The 20,158-nt window shown below is 33.9% G+C and overlaps 2 protein-coding genes across 4 annotated transcripts in view; one reads left to right on the forward strand and one right to left on the reverse strand.

Annotated features, from left to right (window-relative positions):
* Positions 1-13,431, forward strand: part of LOC138127805 (putative ankyrin repeat protein RF_0381) — a 24,059-nt gene extending 10,628 nt beyond the window's left edge. Inside the window, exons 1-5 of one of the 3 annotated variants that reach the window (XR_011158434.1) lie at positions 9,544-10,350; positions 10,404-10,880; positions 10,933-10,983; positions 11,034-12,724; positions 12,786-13,431. The gene's annotated coding sequence lies outside the window, so the exon portion shown is untranslated. Of the gene's footprint in view, positions 1-9,543; positions 10,351-10,403; positions 10,881-10,932; positions 10,984-11,033; positions 12,725-12,785 lie in introns of those variants that run through there. The other 2 variants (XR_011158433.1, XR_011158432.1) reach the window with 2 other exon arrangements.
* Positions 13,432-16,442: 3,011 nt separating this feature from the next.
* On the reverse strand, positions 16,443-17,482 carry LOC138129018 (peptidyl-tRNA hydrolase 2, mitochondrial-like). The gene is made up of 3 exons (XM_069045263.1): positions 17,241-17,482; positions 17,029-17,191; positions 16,443-16,981 (listed from the first exon to the last, which is right to left on the reverse strand). The coding sequence occupies exons 1-3, from the start codon at positions 17,382-17,384 to the stop codon at positions 16,776-16,778; spliced, it is 513 nt and encodes a 170-aa protein (XP_068901364.1). The 5' UTR covers positions 17,385-17,482; the 3' UTR covers positions 16,443-16,775.
* Between the last annotated feature and the right edge of the window lie 2,676 nt (positions 17,483-20,158).

Here is a 20,158-nt window from a genome sequence, read left to right on the forward strand (position 1 = left end):
CCACCATTTTCGCGTGGTAAATTAAATCTTTCAATAGCAGATTTGGGGTGATGTTTACAAAATTTTGTAAAGAGAACTCTAGTTTGAATATTTATATTCTGTAAATTAGTTTTGGACCATTTTATAACACCAAAATAATAGGTCAACAATGGAACAGCATATGTATTAACTGCTTTAATTAAGTTATTACCGTTTAATTTTGATTTTAAAATAGATTTAATTCTTAAATAAAATTGTTTTTCTAAATTTTCTTTTATAATTGAATGTTGAATATGATGTGATTGATTAATACCTAAATATTTATAAAATTCTCCTTTATTTAAATTTTTAATGATTTCTCCTTTAGTTATATATTCTAAATTTTCGTAATGACCACGACATATTGATTGCGTTTTACACTTATCAATACCAAAACTCATGCCAATATCATTTGAGAAATTTTCAGTTATTGTTAGTAAAGATAAAATGTGATTCTTTTTAGATGCATAAAGTTTTATGTCATCCATATAAAGAAGGTGATTTAATTTGGATAGTGTGGTATTATTAACTCTAATATTGAAACCATATCCAGTGCTATTTAATAGATTTGTCAAAGGATTGATGGCTAGACAAAACCATAAAGGACTTAAAGAATCTCCTTGATAAATTCCCCGTTTAATTTGAATAGGCTCGGATTTTAATTTAGTATTGTTTATTGATAAATTTAAAGTAGTTTTCCAAAATGTCATAACATGGGATAAAAAGTTAATCAAATCCAAATTAATTTTATAAATTTTAAGAATTTTAATTAACCATGAATGTGGTACTGAATCATAGGCTTTTTTGTAGTCTATGAATGCGGTACAAATATTTCTATTATTTTTTCTAGCTTGTTCCATTATTACCGTATCTATTATGAGTTGTTCTTTACAACCAAAACACTCCTTAACACAACCTTTTTGTTCTTCATTAAGTATATTTAATTTTTGACAATGGTCGTAAATTATTACTTTAATGCAAGATGTCATAATTTTATAAATTGTAGGCAGACATGTGATTGGCCTATATTTTGATGGATTTTTGGTATCGGAATCTTTTGGTTTCAGATATGTTATACCATGGGCCAAAAACTCTGGAAATGTGTTAGGTTCCCTAATAAATCCGTTAAAGTGATCAAGTAAGCATTTATGAATACAAGTAAATTTTTTTAACCAAAAGTTATGAATTTGGTCACCTCCAGGGGATTTCCAATTATGTGAACTATTAATATTTTTAACTAAAATTTCAAGGCTAATTTGAATATGATGTGGATTATTACAATCTGGTATCTCATTTTCTAAATTAGGAATCCATTCTGCCTGATTATTAAATTGAACTTCATTTGACCATATGTTTGACCAGAATTCTTTAATTTCATTTATATTTGGTAGACCATTATTATTTTGAGTTTTATTATCTGCTAAATTTTTGTAAAACAACTTCTCATTATTTCTAAATAGTTTATTTTCAAATTTCCGTTGTTTATTATTTTTATATCTTTTTAATCGTTTAGAATAATTATTCAATTTTTGTAATAAAGTGTCTTTAATTTCTATTAATGTTTCATTATATTCGTTATATTTTAAACAATGTATTCTGTTTTTATTTAAAATCGATTTAATACAGTTATTTAGATGATTAGAATTTATACCTTTTAAATATTGAGTTATTCTACCTAAATCTCGTCTGATATTGTTAATGCGTTTATTTAGTCTTCGTTCCCATTTTGGTAATTCTTTAGCTTTTATATTATTTGTCTGGTCAATTTCTTTTGAACCATTTAATCTGATAATTGTTAAAGCTCCACTATATATGATACTGTGTAATTTTCTAAAACTTGTCGTGTTATTTACAAATTTAGGTAAAATGAATTGATTTAAAATTTTAATCATTGCAAAGAATTTTTGGAGCTTTGTTGTTTAGGTAATAGTGGTCTATTAAATGGTTCTATATGTTCAAATTCGTTCAGAGTTCTATTAAATTCATCTTCAATTTGTTCTTTAAAATTTTGATGGTAGTAAAAATTTTGATTAATAATATGTATATCATTATAACTCAAGTCTAAATTATTTATGTCGTTTTGTATCGTGTTGTTTGGTGTTGAATTACTTTGATAACAGAAAGAGTCATTATGATTTGGTAAACTTTGTAAACTTTGCGGTTCAACAGAATTTTCAACTAAATTATTAGAAACTTCATTATTGTCAGAAACTGACAATTCTAACTTTATATCATTTTTGATCTTTTCTAAAATTGCCGAAGGGATATAGTTTTTCTTCATAATGGCTCTCCTCTGGTCAGCTAAATTTTGAATAGTAACAGGAAACTGGGGGTACTTACTTTGGAATGCTTTAAATAAATCAAGCCTGTAAGTACTCACAACATCCTGTAGTTTCGTGATCCGAAAATATTCCCGTATAATGAAAATATTCATTTCCATACCTTTCGACTATCCCACCTCCACCCGGCGGTACGGCAATTTTGCCGGAGTACATACACTATTACGGATAATACTATCAAGTAATAGTGCAGTGCTTATCAACATAATTACCGGCGTCTCGCCTCCGCATTTTGACTTTGTTGTGTATTATGTTCTGTTTCAATGTTAAGGAATTTCCTCACGATATGACATGAGTATAATAATATACCTTTTTGAATTTCAACCACTAATGTTTTCTCTAAGTCCAAAATTTTTAAATTTTTAAAAAAAGATTGCGGTACTATTCCCGTTGCTGAAATTATAAGTGGTAAAATCGAAATTTTTTCTAAACACCAAAGATTTCTCATAGCAACGGAGAGTTCTAAATATTTATTAATTTTTGTATTATATGTCTGTGTTATATTGTGTGAATTTGGAACAGCTATATCTAAAAGATATGCTTGCTTTTGTTGTTTATTTAAAATAATAATGTCTGGTCTGTTATGCTGAATGTGAATGTCAGTTAAAACTGTGCGATCAAAATATAATTTGTAATTGTCATTTTCTAAACAACTTTCTGGTTTATAAATGTAATGTGGTTGTGTATCCTTTAATAAATTGAATTTAACTGCTAAATTCATGTGTATAATTTTTAGTTAGTGGTCCAATCAATAGGAAGTTTTACCTTGCAAAAGGTACAGAAAAGTTTATACTTGGCAGTTATCTTCTATCAGGCATATTATTAATGTTGTTGAGTTTGCGACCTTGGGGGGTAGCCGCTCGCCCCGCCATACTGGAGAATAGGGGTGGAAAATCACATTTTTGCGATTATTTCATTATCCGTGCGAGATACCTCTATCTAAGAAAATGTAGATCATGCAATTCTCTACATTTTTTGTTCTTTATGTTTTTTTGTCAGATCAATAGTTTCGTAGTTACAGCGTGTAGAAATCGAGAATTTCTTTTATTTCTGTACTTTTTATTCTTTTCCACACCACCACAAAGGTAGAGCAATATGGTGCGTTTTTTTTAACGTGGTGTCCCCAGTGGGCATAGTCCACGATGCAGTAGAAGTTTACTGTTTTACTCTTTTTGATTTCTTTGTAACGTAGACGGACCCGAATGATCTGGATCGAACGGTATAGATGAGCTGAATTCATCAGAGTTTATGAATTCGGGAATTCCTTTTGAGAATTTTCCTCTTGTTCCTCAGGTTCCTAAGCTATTTCATTTAGCATCATTAAGTATTAGTAAAAATTTAAGATCAAATTTTATAACTTAAACGATGTAGAATGCAACATATGATATAAGAAACATGCAAAATAAACAACATTTTTTGAAAAACCTTCCGAAGTTACGGCCTCTCGTTAGAATCTAATTAAGCTAAATAATAAACAAAACACAACGTAGGATCCATAAATATTTCTTTTCTCATTATTTTTGTTTCGTATTTTTCCGCAAAATTTTCATCCGAGGGTTGCGGCAACCAACAATACGGCAAATGAGGGGGGAAAGTTTCATCGAGGAAAAGTCAAGGAAATCGAAACGTTTCAGTACCTACAACCTACAAGGGAAGTAGGAATTATTACTGGTGCCTTAAAATTTGAAAATTGTAATATTAATTCACGAAGCGCAGGCTACTGTTATTCCTAATAATAGACTGGCAAGCGAAAATTTAATAAAACGAGCTCGCCTATTTCTTCAGATGAAAGGTGATCATTTTGAATACTTGTTATAAATAATTTTTTTATTTTACATGTTCCTTATTGCATTTGTTGCATTCTACATCGTTTAAGGCTCGCGTTTACCTGAGTTTGAAACGGTCGAAAAAGTGGATTTTCGATCACGTTTTTTGAGAAAATAGTACGAGATGAACGTTTTCTCTCTTTACTATATAAATTATGAACATTTCTATTAGTGAACTATGAAGAGAAAAATATAATTTTGTTTTGACGAATTTGTTAAAAAACCACAAATAAAATGCTCTGCTTAGAAGCTGTGTAGGCAAAACGAAAAGAGATATCGAAAATATCTCACGTCATTCACTAAATATTGTTGTGAATGTGACGCAGACGAAAAGTGGTGTTTCCTACTTGAATATTAGTTGAAAAAAACGAAAAAAATGAAGTCATTTTTCAACGTTAAAATTTTACGTTGTAGACAACCAACCCTACATGCTACCTGAGCTAACAGCTTACGGAAAGGGGACTATATGTACAAGGGTACAAATTACATCGGCCTCCTCCTAAGAAATTAGGAAATACTTATAATAGGTATTTGCATTTTTATTCCAAATTTGTAACAAACGATTTGAGCTTTATTAACAACAGTCAATAATACTGCTGCTCCATCAGGAAAAGCTTCATCAGATTATTATATCACCCATTTTAATATTAGATACGCAAATCTCTGTCCTTTTTTTTTAGTGGAATAATAATTTCCAGTAATAATGCACTATAAAAATAAGCACAATTTTTTCCTTTATTTCATGTCAAAATTCACGATCTCTAAATATTTTATTTTATACTGTCCGGTAGATGTTCGATTACATTATCAATTTGAGTCCGGTAGGTGAGTTATAAGTTATAACAGTATCAGAGCCGGAAAGTGTCGCTAAGCAACACTTACCGGACTGTTTTATTTTTCTGACATTGAAAATTGCAAAAGTCGAAAAATATCCACTTGAGTGCTTCGAAATGATCGATTTGTAATACGAAAGTTGATTAGCAACCACAAGTGTCATTTTTTGACGTTTTAATTTCTCGAGAAATTTGTGAAAAAACGATACGACTGTTGCGTTTTAATTTAATCAACTTGAGTATTACAACAGATTATTTCAGAAGGACGAATGTAGAATGAAGATTATTTCATGAATAAAGTTGTTTAATTAAAGTCCTTTAAAATGTTTGCAAGTTGCTCGTCAGAAGTTGACGATTCATGTTGACATTTGATATAAAAATAAAAAATGTGACACTAGTATTCACCGTTGTCTTAAAAATAAAAAAATAAAACATTTGAAAAAGGACAATAAAAAATTATCGAAAAATTATCGCTGTAATCCAAAAAATAAAGCCTTACGATTGGTCGAAAACGATGATGAATGAAATAATCATTGTAAAAACAGTAGTAACGGCCGTTGCCCCAGGAAAAAAGATGATGCAATTTTCACAAAATAATGTGATTTTTGAAATAAAATTATGATACAGAACAGACTTCCAGAATGAAATAATAGTACATATATTATTACATAAAAGTAAATGATGGTTTTTCAGAAAAATCTAGAAGAATTCACGGGGTTCCGCAAGGATCCATCCTCGGTCCCGTTCTTTTTTTGATATACATTAACGACTTACCATCTTATATTCCACAAGCTGATACAGTTCTTTATGCAGATGATACTACTCTCGGTCTGTCAGAGGCATCAGCTGTCAGACTAAATTCAGAAATAAATAGCATTCTTTTCAAAGTACGAGACTGCTTATTGTCAAATAAATTACATTTGAATAATGAAAAAACAGTTAACGTAAGTTTTACCCTGAAAAAATCAGAAATCTCAAATGACGAAACTGAAAGCGCTAAATTTCTTGGTATTTTCGTAGACTCACATTTACTCTGGCATAAACATATTGATTACCTGGCAAGCAAAATTTGTAAAAATATTTTTCTTCTTAGGAATCTGTCAAATTGTGTTTCACAAAAGACGCTAAGAAGTGCATATTTTGCTTTAATACAGTCTCAGTTACAATACTGCATCACCTTGTGGGGCCATTCTCCCGCTTCAATACATTTGTTTAAGCTCCAACGTAGAGCAATAAGAATAATGGCAAATACAGGATATCGCACAGATTGTCGCCTATATTTTAATAAATTAAAAATTCTTACCCTCCCTTGTTTATACATCTTAAGATGTCTCCAATATATCAAAAACAATCCTGATCAATATAAAAAGTTAAAATCCTTTCATAACTATTCCACAAGGAAAAGCGACTACAGTTTCGACGTTTTCAGATTGAACAGATCGAGACACGGTCTTAACTTTTATTCAATAAAATTTTATAATGTGTTATCTCATGTATTCAGAAAGATGTCTCCAGACCTGTTTAAGACGAAAATTGAAAAATACTTACTTGCGAAATCATTTTACTCGGTGGAGGAATACCTGAATGATAACTTTTCCGACGTTTCAACTGTGTGTAATTGTTAGTATAATCAACAACATAATACTTTTAATGTCTCTGGTGGTATTAGTGTCATTTATTTATATAGTTTTCTTTTTTCTGACATGAGCAAGTACAGAATAAGTAAAGAATAAAAATCGTTACTTGCCAGTACCTATAATCCTATAATTTGTCTATAGCAAATTTATCTGACTCTAAAAGCCCGACTAATAAACCGATAATGTTCAATTATTCACCGAAGGGACACAAGATGAAACCAACCATTTCATTGTATTTTTACCTTAAAAATATTTTGCCACAAGGGTCATTTTTGTGTCATTCATAATTCTTGACAAATCAGGTAGAAACTCCGAACTAATATTCATTCCCTCATCTGCAGGGAGTAAATGCAGATTTAATCGTAATACTTTGGGAAAATACAACTACAGAACTACACAATGCTGCTCCCTGTATTTGGTGAATATTATACAGAAATTAAACAAATTTTTTTTCAAAAAAATCTTTGGACAGGTCAATTTTAGTTTATAAAAATACATATTTTAATACAAAATAAAATTCCAAGCAGTCATTTGTTTTCGAGTTATGACGTCATCGATAGTTTTTTTTAAATAGAAACCCCCTATTTTTGTTCTTGATTCTGATAGGCCTTTTAATTGTCTAAACGCCAGTATAAAAATTTTGTTATCTTACATAAGGAAATTTTTGAGAAAAAAAAAATAAAGTTGAAAAAATAAATTTTATAACAAACAAAAACGAGTCAAAAACTGTGTTAGTAAGTACTTAAAATTATGGAATTCAATGTTTGAATTGCCATCCTCCAGCTTGTTGACAATAAGCAAGTTTATGAAGAAATTCCCCCTGTTTAATTTTCTCTAGTTTTATCCACACACCCAATCAAAATTGAAATTTCTATACGTTGTGTTTCTGATAAATGAGTCATTTTCGAAAACGTTTTGTAAAACAAATAACACGCCAATGCGGTTTCCTTGTTTTAAAGCATATTTCCTATAGGTTACTTCGCATTGGCGTACATTTTATAAAACATGATATACAAGGTGTATTTTTAAAATGTGTCGAAATTTTACCTACGAGCTTGTAGGACAACGTAGAAAACTAAAAGCAATAAAAAAAAATTGTAGCTCAAAAAATAAATGTCATTTCATTTTTTGACATAGAATTTTTAAATATTTTTCCTATTTCTCCGCTGCACTAGATTTTTTTGGAAATCGCTCTGCGTACTCTCCGGACGCCGCAGCTGCATTCTGATAACGTGATAACATTGCCCATACATTAGTAACATATCTGTGAGCTCATTATTTTCCTAATAATAAAGCCATTCCGACTGATTAGATGACAACTCTGACAGTATTTTTGATTAACGTCCATGCTCATTTGATTTTTGTTTTGTCAATTCTAATTTCTAACAAATCAGTGCAAATTTGAGCAGGACCGGTTTCAAAAATTTCAAAAAAATTAACTTGTATCTTCATTGCCGTACACATTTTACTAAGGTGATTTTGGCTAAAAGAACAACGCATACTATCACATGTTAAAAGGAACGCCTCAACTTCGAAAACACCCTGTATTTTAGAGGAAATTTGTGGCGCACCTGGGAACGGGTGTTGAATTTTTATTCAAAAATAGCATTGCAATAAATACATACTTTGTAGATAACAACAAAATAATAAAAATTGGGATGGAGCCGAGTCGAAGACCCGGCCTAGTAACTTACCCGACATCAATTTAAACCAATCTGAATTGACCCGAGATATTTTTTCGAGCAACCCCCACCCTCTTCCACCCCTCGTAGTCGGATTGACACCAAACTCTATTCGGTGGTCACTATTACTGAGTTATTTCCAATGGCAAGATCCGAGATTTTTTTGTTAAAAGTTTCAGCAATTATCGCCGTCGATAACGTAAATTACTTCATAAGTCCGCCATATTGGAAAAATCCGCAAATGGTAAACATCGTTTCCGACATAAAAACACATGCCCTTTCAAACGGTAAAGTCAAATTTTCATGTTCCCTTATAATTTTTTTGACCTACCCCCACCCTCTTTCACCCCCCGTGGTCCGATTGACACCAAAAGCTTTTCAACTCGAGAGACCATTGGTAAGTTTGTGTTGGTCAAGTTTGAAAGCAATCGGTCAAAGCGTTTTTGAGTAATCGTGGGAGAACGAAAAGAGGGACAGACAGACGCACAGACAGACGCACAGACAGACATCATTCTAAAAACTTCATAAACGTGTTCAGAGGACCTCAAAACGTAAAGATCTGATGAAATTAGCAATTCGAAATTTTGGACCGATCACAATAACTTACCTACCTTTGGTCGGGTAAGTTAAAAAATAAGCAAATTAACAAAAAAAGATTTTTTGTTCGATATTGTCAGAATTTGAGAATTTTGGCCTGTGTAAACGGATTTTGATAAACGTCATAAAATATTTTTTTGTTATTTTGCTTTTTTTTAAATTATTAAGTTGTTATCTACTATTTATTGCATGCGATTTTTGAAGTCCTACCTGTATAGGACTTCACGGGTTTTTCCTCTTTTTCTTGTAGTACGACTACCTTTAGGGGACGAATTTTTGGGGAAGTCATTGTTTATTGTTGTTCTACAGTTTAGTATAAACCTTGAATGATTTAATTCACAAATAAAGGGAGTTAAAATGGCGTTTTTAAGACTGGAGGTATACTTGAGTAACACGAGATTAATCTCCACCCTTTAAAGTATCTATCTGTTAAATTTTATTAAAATCTATGTACAGTCGATGGACAAATAAAACTGGGACAAAAATGACAATCACATAAGTCAAAATTTACAAATTTGCATCGTTTAATTACGGCTTTATCACAAATAGGTTAAGTTTGGTATGACATATTATATAGACACTGACAAATATATTGACAATTCAATGACCGTACAAATAAGAGAGATATACGACCTAAAATTCTTAGGTGGAACACCTGGATATTCATATGTTATACACGGTACCAGGGTACAAATATATAATTTATTCTAATTGTTAAATTTTGATAATGTGTTCATTATAGCTGCATTTTTAGAAGGTTTTTTAAATATTTTGCTGTTGATTTTGTTTACTTCTAGTTATGTTGAATATGTTCTAATATTTTAGAGGCGATTATACAATGCTCTAGTCGACACTGATACTACCTGTCTTACCCAAATGATCAGAGATGGATTTGACATGAGTGAAACTGTGTTTCAACCACCAGGGTGGACCATTATGTGTACACCACTCCAGTTCGTAGTATACAAGGGTAAACTTCCAACTGTCCAATTTTTGCTCGAAAAAGGTGTAAATCCCAATGTACGAGTAGAAGCAATAAATGCATATACTCCTTTGATCCTCAGTATCAACAAGGGGTTTCATCAAATTAGCGAGAAATTAATAGTTTCGGGATGCAAATACCTGCAAACCGGATATAACTGGCAAAACTCCTTTATATTGGGCAGTGGACACAAAAAACAAGAAGATAATAAATCTCCTGTTGGATCACGGTGCTGAATTGACAATTCATACAGCTTTATTGCATGCCATTGATTCAAACTACTTAGATATGGTACAGTTATTGGTAGAAAGGGGAGCTCTCGTTAATGTGGTGTCTTCAGAAACTCCCTTAACAAGAGCTATTAAGCGAGGATATTTGGATATTGCAAAATATCTAATAGAAAACGGTGCCGACATAAATTTGGTTTGTAAATATGGTAATCTTCCAGTAGAAGTGTGTGTCGAAAAACTTAATTCTGAAATGATGCAGAAACACCCTTAAATATAGCTATTCGGAAAGAAAATTGGGATATTGTCAAATTTCTAATAGAAAGCGGTGCCGACGTAAATTTGACTGATGAGAATGGTAATCTTCCTGTAAAAATGTGCATGGAAAAACATTATTTTGAAATACTCAATCGCATGATTGAAAAAGGCCTCAAAGTAGATGAAAACCTTGCAAATACTTCACTTGTATGGTCGTTAGAAAGGGAAAAGGTAAATCTGGCTAAATATTTTATAGAGCAAGGCGCAGATGTCAACCAGATATATAAAAATGGTCAAACGCTCTTGTCTCTCGCATTAAAAAATTCCGATTTGCGATCTTTCCGATTGTTAATTGAATCTGGAGCTGATCCGCGATTGGCTGAAGTTGAGATTAATGAAAAAATGACTAAGGACCACGACTTTGCCATTTATATGAAATCACTGGATCTAGAATCCAAGATAAAAAAGTTCACGATTCAAGGTAGCTGATCTGATATTTACATTGCGTCAATATTAAAAAATATCTTTTACAGAAAATAATGCTTCCCAAGGGGAATCGACGGAAAATGCCTCATTTCTCCAAGGTAATTAATTATTTATTTTAATTGCATAAATATAATCGACAATATTTCAGGTGCAACTGGTCATGAAGAAGCTCCACTTCGAGGACAGTCCTGATGTTTCATGTTTGCTATATTACTTAATGTTATAATTATATACACCTTATACAGTATACAAATGTACATATACCTACTGTACTGGAAACCAATAGCTTATGGTAAATTTTAAACATGTGCGGCCGAACAAAATAGACACCATAGCTGCAAGATTAAATAATTTTTTTTAGGGTTTATAATATTTTTTTTTAGAACTGACAACGTAGCTTATGTACTTACAACTGAAATATTCTGTTTGTGTAACTTATTTTTAGACATGATAAAAATTATCCTCTTACCGTACACCATGCTCGTCATTTAATTTTCGTAACAAATTTTAAGTAGCAATTTTTTTATTTACTCAAATGCATATAAAAAAAAAGAGTTCTATGATGCTCGTTACTGATTTTAAGTAATATGTATGTACCTATTCTATAAAAAATATATCATTATGGATGACCTGGAGGAATAAGGAGCAAGGCATAAATAATTAATATTATTTAAATCCAATGCTGTTTTTAAATAAACATCAAAAATTTGTATGTTTCATTGTTTCAATAGAAACTGCAAATACGTCCGCTTTTAGAGGTACACTCTGGCAAAATTTGTGAGGTTAGGTTTGGATGTTTAAGTTTTATTTTCTTGACGATGATATTGAACACAACACAAGTTTTCATAGCACTTTGGCAATACCCTGTACATATTATGATAATTTGTCCATTTTTGGCCGTCATTGTGTGTCAATTTAAAAAAAAAAAAAATTGTTATCGGTACTTTATTGTCATCATGATTACCGTCTTGATTATGAATGTTATTTTAGTAAATTTCAAAACTCAAAATTATTTTGTCATTTCTACTACACAGAACGTTTACCTCAGGTTATCTATATACGATTGCTCTAATTTTGTTTATTCATGTCGGATTTTTGGAATATATGAGCTTCAAACAGTTTAAATTGATTGTCAAAATGACAAGAATCGAAAGTGGGGTTACGATTCCTAAAGGTTTATTAACACTTTACTTGAATGTCAAGGAAGTGACGGCCAAAATTTTTTGGCCGCCATAGTACTAAGTATTGGGTGATTCAAAATGGTTGTGTATAAATATGGCAACTATGTACGACAATTAATGTGGCAACCGAGGTGACAACTGTGTGGGTGGGATAGAGTTGACATTTGTACGACATTTCATGTGCATGCGTTTAATTTTTTATACCATTGCATTATGACCTCCTAGATCGAAAGAGGTTTTGTCTCTTTTGATCTAGGAGGCCATGCATTGCACGTTGACTTGGCGATTTTTAAAATTGCGCGAGTATGAACTGTCAAAGAAATGTCGACTCTATCCTACCTACAGAGTTGCTACGCTACATACATTTTCGTAGGTACATGCCATATTTAACCACAACTATTTTGAATCACCCAATATTTCCGAAAATTTCGAAAATATTTTGAAATAAAAATTACTAAACCAAATTAACTGCACTATTTGGAAACTATAATAGGTAATAAATACGCAGCTTTGAGAAAAACATTATTTAACGTCCAATTATGTTTTATTGCGCCAACAATGAGAATATATATTATCCGAATCTCTATAAGTTGAGATCAGTATAGCAAACATGTGTACGAGGTTGATCCTCTTATTTGCGTGCATTTTTCTTGCAGTTGTAAGTTATTTATCATCGTGAAGTTAGATTTGTATTTGTTCTTAAAAATTCCTTTAATTAGCACATTGTGAACTGCCAAAATACATTAAGTCAAGGATTTGAGGAAGATGTTATCAAGGGGTTCGATTTGTACAAGGATCTTATGTCTAGCATTGGCCAACTTAAATCTTCCAACCATATCGATGATTTTATATCTGCTTTGAAGTTAACATTATCTCGAACCATGGGCCTAAATTAAGCGAACAACACAACTCGGTGTCTTATTTTACTGCGTTTTGTTTCATTAATTCAGTACCATGTGTTTCAAAACTTTAAGATTAAAATAAAGATTTAAAAATTTAAAGCATTATGTGAACAATCCAGTCGTAAATGTCATTATTAGGATAGTTGTCATGGCCGACGGTTAAAAATGATTTTCATTTGAGAAGGGTTTCTATACGAATGAGTCACTGAGCTGCTATTGCCAAGATAATAATTCTAATTCAATAATTGTAATTCACAAATTCAAAGTTAGGTTATACTAGTTTTAGTCTATGGTTAATTGGTTATGTCAGGTTATGTGCAGGAAAATAAAACTGCACCACACGTTTTCAATGCTTTTATTTTCCGCAGCCGCTTTTGCTCATACATTTTTTGAAACGTACGGTTTTTTAGTTGATTTGAAAAGTATGTGGTAAATAATAAAAATAAAATTTGTACAAACCTCATTTTTTTAAATTCTATTTAATAAACTATACAAAATATTGTAATACCCCAGTTTGAATCCAAATTGTCGCCGCCGAAACCAACACAAGAGGAACTATTTGGTTCTTTGTGTACGTTCTGTGGGTTCGATTCTCAGCTCTCGTAGTGAACGGTCACAGAATAGAGAACAATCAGAAGAATCTCCATCCACTTTCTATAATTCGCGCATCTCGTCGCGCATCGTTCTGACACCATCTTCTGGGGCTACCGTTTCCGTTTGACAGTCTGCATTTGATTTGTTTATTGTTTCGATTTGTTTATCCCTCATGCTAAAATACTTCAAAATGTCTTGGAGAAGTAGAAGTAAACATGTGTGTGCGGCGAAGACGTGCCAAAATAATCATAATTGTGTTCAATCTGGGCGTGTCTTCTAGCCCAGCAAAATGGCCACCTCGGCCGAAGGTCACAAAAATCTGTTCTAAAAGATCAAAGGTGCCGCGCAGTGATGCACTTCTGATTGTTCTCTATTCTGTGGAACGGTGGTGGGTGATGTTTGGTGAACCGTCGCTTTCATTCGTACTTTCATTGTTATTGTTTTAGTTGAAAATGTAGTTATTGCTGTTACGAATCTCAAGTCGTGCATTTTCTTGTGTATTGTCAATGTAATCAGAGCCGTGCTGTTTAAACATCCACCAATCGCGGAGGAGACACGTGTTGGTCGATTACAGGTGCGAAGTTGCGAATCTCGTGTGTCGCCGACAGTTTGCGCGTTGGAATTCAGGTAGTATGATCTTACCGACAACAAGTAGGTAGTGTCTAGCAGGTATGTTATTTCGTTTTGTTATTCCGATAAGCTCCGGAGATGTAGGAATTGAGAGTGGGGAAATTCTTGGGGGAACGTCGCAATAAAGTTATCCGGTAGTTAAAATCCGTTGGAGGAGTTCATTTTCAAAGTTAGAGTGAGTAAGGGGTGAACCGTGGGAATCCGTTGGTCGGGTTCGCGTCCAGTCTTAGAGTTATTTAGGGGTGGACAGTAAACATCCGTTGGGCGAGTCCATTTTTAAAGTTCGACTTCGGTAGTGACGAACCGTCGGAATCCGTTGGGCGAGTCCATTTTCAAAGTTAGGGTTAGGAAGGGAGGAACAGTTAACCGATCATATTGCGTCAACGATTTAAATAGGGAAAAACGGGAGTCCATTTAGGGAACGGTCATCCATTTGCCGCAAGAAAAACCGGGGCACGTGTTTGGGCGAAATTAGGTTGTCGACGCGTGGACAGATTTTCCACGTTGCAATGAAAAACGAGTGCCTACCAAAGGAGCCGTACGTGAGACGGCCGACGTCGCCTTCGCGGGGCTCTCTCATGACGTGTGATCCTGGCCGTAGAGCTTCTCGACCGCCCTCGGTGGACGGCCTCTGTTTCATCATAATTATGTAGTCTTCGTAGTGGCGATTCGGAGGACACAAGTCGAGGGCACTGCACTTGGACGACCCGACGTCGCTAGGGTAGAAATTAGGAGACTGGGGGGCGAGAACTAGGTTAACTTCGCGATTGGGGACCACGTGCTATCTTGAAGAGCTGAGAGTCCGAGGTGCGTGATATTCATTTAGGGAATTAGATTGTCTGTGGTCTGTCATTGTAATCTTGAGCCTCGTTGCGCAATCTGAGATAACATGTTGTGTAACTTTAGAGATTGAAAAGATTATGGTGCGCCATCGTTTGTGAATGATTTTTGGGGGTTTTACTCATCCCATTTACAGTGTCTATTCGTAATAGTATAATTATCATTTGTTTCACGGTGCCGCTTTGATCTTGTATTTCAGGTTAGGTTCTGGGCGGCCGTTGTTGTTATTTATTAGTTATATATTTTGGTATTTGGTACCAGCCCAAGGGGAACTGCTTTTTCTACCTTCCTCAAGAGGTCGGTAGACAAATTTATTGTGTTATGTATTTCTTGTATCATGTGTCAAGTTATTAGGTAAGTGATCTTGTCCCAGATTAAATAACACTGTAAATGAAAACGAGAATGTATTTATTCATGAATTCATGTACGCATAAAATAAATACAGGCGTCCTCCCACCGATTTATGCATTTTTATTTCAAAGTTTGCCCACCCTGCAGGTTTTGTACAAAATACACAACGTAGGGGTTTTACCGCTTCGATGACGATCACGCCATGGCCAATTTGTTCAATTTCGCGGGTTTCTTTCGATAATTCAAATGTTTGAATTTTGGCGGTTATTTTATTACAGTGCCAGTGTTCCAAAATGATTGTGATATGGTTGTGATATCGTAGGGTGCTTGGATCGGAAAGGATGGTTTGCCACCTTTCGACGATACGGTCCCGCATTACACTACACCAAACATAACTTCTAAGCCACTGGCAAGTGTCAAATTCAAATATCATTTCTGTCATTCATTGCCTGTTGTCAATATTCGACCGTCTCCTCGGGGCTGACGGTAGGGTGGTGGAAGGAAGATCAACACTCTTTCGGCCACTACCGCGAGGTCAGCACGGGTTCGAGTCCCGTCGGGAAAAGGCGCCCATGGGTGTATAAATGTTGTTGTGTATGTCTGTGAATGTGAGGTGGAATGGGCGTGGGTGGCCGGGGAAAGTGCCCCGGAGCCCCGTCGCATCACCTGAGAAAGGCAAAAAGGAATTGTAATGGAAAAAGCGGCCGACCGAAAGGTACCGTAAAAAGCCGTATGGCTAAAAACGGGAATGGCAATTTAAAAAAAAAAAAAAAAATTCGACACAAGAAAATGAAATGATGCCTCGTATTTAGCCAACGAAAACTAGGTGGCCAAAACATTTTATTATTCTAAGGAATTGTAATTTAAAACTATTACAAACTGATTTAGTTAATATTGTTTGGTTGATAAACCTAACCCCTCTTATACCTGTCATTTTGACGGTTCTTGATAGTTGGTATCACTTTTTTGGTTCCGTCAAAATTCAAAACACTCAAATCTCAAATTGTCAATGTCTGGGTCTTAAGACAACAGAAAATGATTTTGATTTATACTCTTAGATAAAATTGTTATAAACAAATCCTTTATTTAATTACTTAAAGGGGATGAATGAAAAGTGATCAAGTTTGTACCGAGCGATCCAAAAGTCTTTCTATCAAGTGAGCCATGACATTACATATTATAATTACACCATAAAATAAAAAAAATGTGAAATTAAAAATATCAAAGAATACGGACAGACTAATAAAACATATTTTTAATTTTCATTTAAATATGCGCCAAATATGCTGCAGCCCAACGGCATTCGTTTCCACTGTCATGACCCACTTGACAGAAAGACTTTTGGATCGCACGGTATTTTAATAAATAATTAATTTAATTGAGTCAGATAATTCAGTACAATTTTAGATGTCCTGAAATTTCATCTAAAACACTTTTAGGCGCTGGTCCTATGGCGATGACAGTTCGCGTCCCAGGGGCAACTTGTGTTTGTCCCGCGTCTCGTATAATGCTCGATAACACATTCATCTTTCTTGCTTTTTTATCTAAATCTAGCAACTCCTGTTCCGAATCGATTCGAACAGCAATTTTTGTTCCTCCTGTAACAATTCCAATTAGCGTGCTAACTACTTGTCAATGTCATTACCGTATCTGAGCCACTTTTTTAATGTTTTGGGACAGTGATTCAGAGCTTTTGCATAGGCAGCAACTGCAGCGTGTCCACACTGTGCCGCCACTTTGCCTTTTTGCATCTTAAGGTCGTTCCGAACCCCCATTATTAGGCGATACTCGTCGCGAGGGTCGTCAAACTAAAAATGAATTTTTAAGATCACGTCTTTGGAACGGATTAAATTTCACCTCAAACCTTTCTTCCATTCCCGGTTTCCACACTTCATTCGGGGGCTTTTTTAAAAATTTTAACAGGAAATACGTCGAAGTGGCACCAATCACTGTGCCAGCACCAAATACTGCTAGATACGCGTTACTTGCAACGATTTCCATATTGTAAAAGTAAAAATTGTGGCTTTTGGTTTTGTAGGTTAGGAAAGAGAAACATGCTCGCTCGTTCTGTCACTCTCAAGGTCATGTCAGTCACTCAACCATAACCATAGAATTATAAAATAGTCTTGCACGTCCTGCCATAAAAATTACAAAATATTATACAACTCATCTATTATTATTAGGATATTAAGGTATTCTTCGTCCAGCGAGAGATTGGGAGATTTTAAATTGTATTAAATTAACCCAACACTACAAAATGCAGTAGAATACATTAATGAGAGCAGAGAGCATAATTTCAGAGCAAAAATGTTACTGCTTGAAGGATATACACTGACCGGCACAAAAAACGACTCACTTTGAATTTTATTAATATTAAGTAATTCATTGCCTTAGAAACAAGGAATTTATAATTGATCAAAAAGTACTGTTTGAGTTGGCATTTTGTTATTCGACTGTTTGTAATACTGCAACCGGATACGTCTTTCGACAGATATTTGACGTGAAATCAACAGCGACAGAATTGTAGGTTATGTATGTATAAAAGTCAACGATACAAAGAAACAACTGTCAAGCGTCACTGTGAAGTCGTCAACAACGGAAAGTTACTCCAGTTATACCTACCATTTAAAAGTAAAAATCAGTACTGCCAACTCAAACAGTCGGCTGTACTATTGGGGACAAATTACTTTGGTCGTTAAAATCAGTTTAGTGACATAAAGTTGTAAAACTAGTATTAAGATGGATAACCTTATTTTTTACTAGTATCAACCATTGTCATTGACTATCACTGTCAAACTTATCATTGCAAAATGTTAGGTAAATAGGTACCGAAAAATAGACCACTGAATGAAATTCCACGGAGAAAAAATTGAAAAGGTTTCCACAAGGCAATTTGGCCCATGGACAATTCCTCAGAAGCAAGAAGCAATTTTTGAACGGTGGAAAGTGCCATATTTTTAACAAGAGAAAAGCTAATACAAATTTGAAATTGTCATCAATGTTGACTTGACGTTAATGCTTGGTTTACATTATTTTTCTTTGAAGTGACAGAAAATGTATTTTGTAAATGTATTTTATCCCCAATAGTATACCCAGGATTAGGAGCTGACGAAAAATTGAAATTAACAACAAAATTAATTCTGGAAGCTAGTTTTTTCGGATCTATTTAAAAATTCCATTATCAAAATTTTTGGAAACCAAAATCAATTTTTTAAAAGTCAGCCGATGGACAAATAAAACTGGGACAATAATGACAATCAGTCACAAATTCAAAATTTACAACTTTCCATCGTTTAATTGCGGCTTTATCACAAATAGGTTAACTTTGGTATGACATATTATATAGAAACTGACAAATACATATATTGACAATTGAATAGTTTGATTTACATAGCTTAAATTTTAAGTGTCCCAGTTTTATTTGCCCATCGACCGTACCTTTAGATCCCACAATTAAATATCTTAAACGTAAAAGACATACGGATTCAAATCCATGGATGACTTTGTTAAGTACAAATTAATTTGATCAATCGATATATACAGGGTGTATCTGAAATGCGTATGTTAGTTTTAACACGTAGCAGAGATTGTTAAACGAAACGTTTTCTCTATCTGATTTTTTTACGAAAAAGCGTCACAAATTGATTTAAAATTTGGAATAAATTAGTCATCAAAATGTATACCCGCCTATAGGTACAATCGCGGCCATCCAAAAGTGAACGATAGCTTGCGAAAATTTTCGTATTTTTTGTTAGATTAAATCAGGCTGTATTCATTGGCGTTCGTGCAGCAGGCGTTACTATTTTAATAATAAAAAGTTGTAATAAATAAGTTGTAAGAAAAATGAGGCTGTGAAGTAATTAATACATGATTAAAGGGAAAGTAAACTTTAGTAAAGAAACCTTTCCAACACCTTGTAATGATTTGAATACATTACTTTTTCCGCCAAATATTCGAACCTGCGCAAACGGTAACAAATGTGGTCGTGATCGTCATCGAATCGGAGGAGCCCTACGTTGTGATTTTCTTTTGGCGGAAAAGGTTCGGAATGCAAACGATGAGGGTTCCAGTTGGAAGAGTGCCGCAAATAAAACACACATGTGAGGGACGCAAAATACCTTTTATTAAAAATGCCTGTAATAACTTTGATGAAAAAGAAATTGAAACGAATACAACGGTCAGAAATTAAGTTTAACGAGGTACAAGAAATTAACTAGTTGAGTACATCACAAAGATAAATGACAGGATGAATGCAACAATATTTAAAATAACAGAAAAACGGGCACATGACAGACAAAATGACAGTTAAAGCTTGCAAGACAAGTAAACAAATTATGGTGCAGTTATTACAGACAGGGACGGATGAAAAACCCTCTTCAAAAACCGTATCCCAGGTATTACTCATATTTTACAATTAGATTAATGACAAAAACAATGGTTATTTGAAACTACGCGGTCAAGGTACGCCAACGGGAGCTTAGAGCTGGAGGTAACAAACTTTCGGCCGCGAGGGGACTCAGAAGAATAATCTGAGTCATCTTGAAATCAAGCGACGTTTATAGATATTCGGGGTATTAATGAACGTCAGACTATTTCGCCGACCAAGCAAGAGTGACAGAGCGCCTCGGGGTCGTACGATTAGCATCACTAAACAGCATAAGCGAATATTTAGCTCCACCGTCCCCAACCAACCGTTTCCCGACAAACCCCCGAAATCTCTATAACCTCGACGGAAGCTTCACGAGAACATCCCGCCGCCGCATAAGCGAAGACTC

Source organism: Tenebrio molitor, chromosome 4 (genome assembly GCF_963966145.1).
Source record: "Tenebrio molitor chromosome 4, icTenMoli1.1, whole genome shotgun sequence".
Lineage (NCBI taxonomy): Eukaryota > Metazoa > Arthropoda > Insecta > Coleoptera > Tenebrionidae > Tenebrio > Tenebrio molitor.

Coding starts and splice junctions, on each gene's coding strand:
- LOC138129018 (XM_069045263.1), bottom strand. CDS start 17,384: ATGGAAATCGTTGCAAGTAACGCGTATCTAGCAGTATTTGGTGCTGGC. Junction 17,192..17,240: donor GAATGGAAGAAAGGTTTGAG/GTGAAATTTAAT, acceptor ATTCATTTTTAG/TTTGACGACCCTCGCGACGA. Junction 16,982..17,028: donor AAAAAAGTGGCTCAGATACG/GTAATGACATTG, acceptor GAATTGTTACAG/GAGGAACAAAAATTGCTGTT.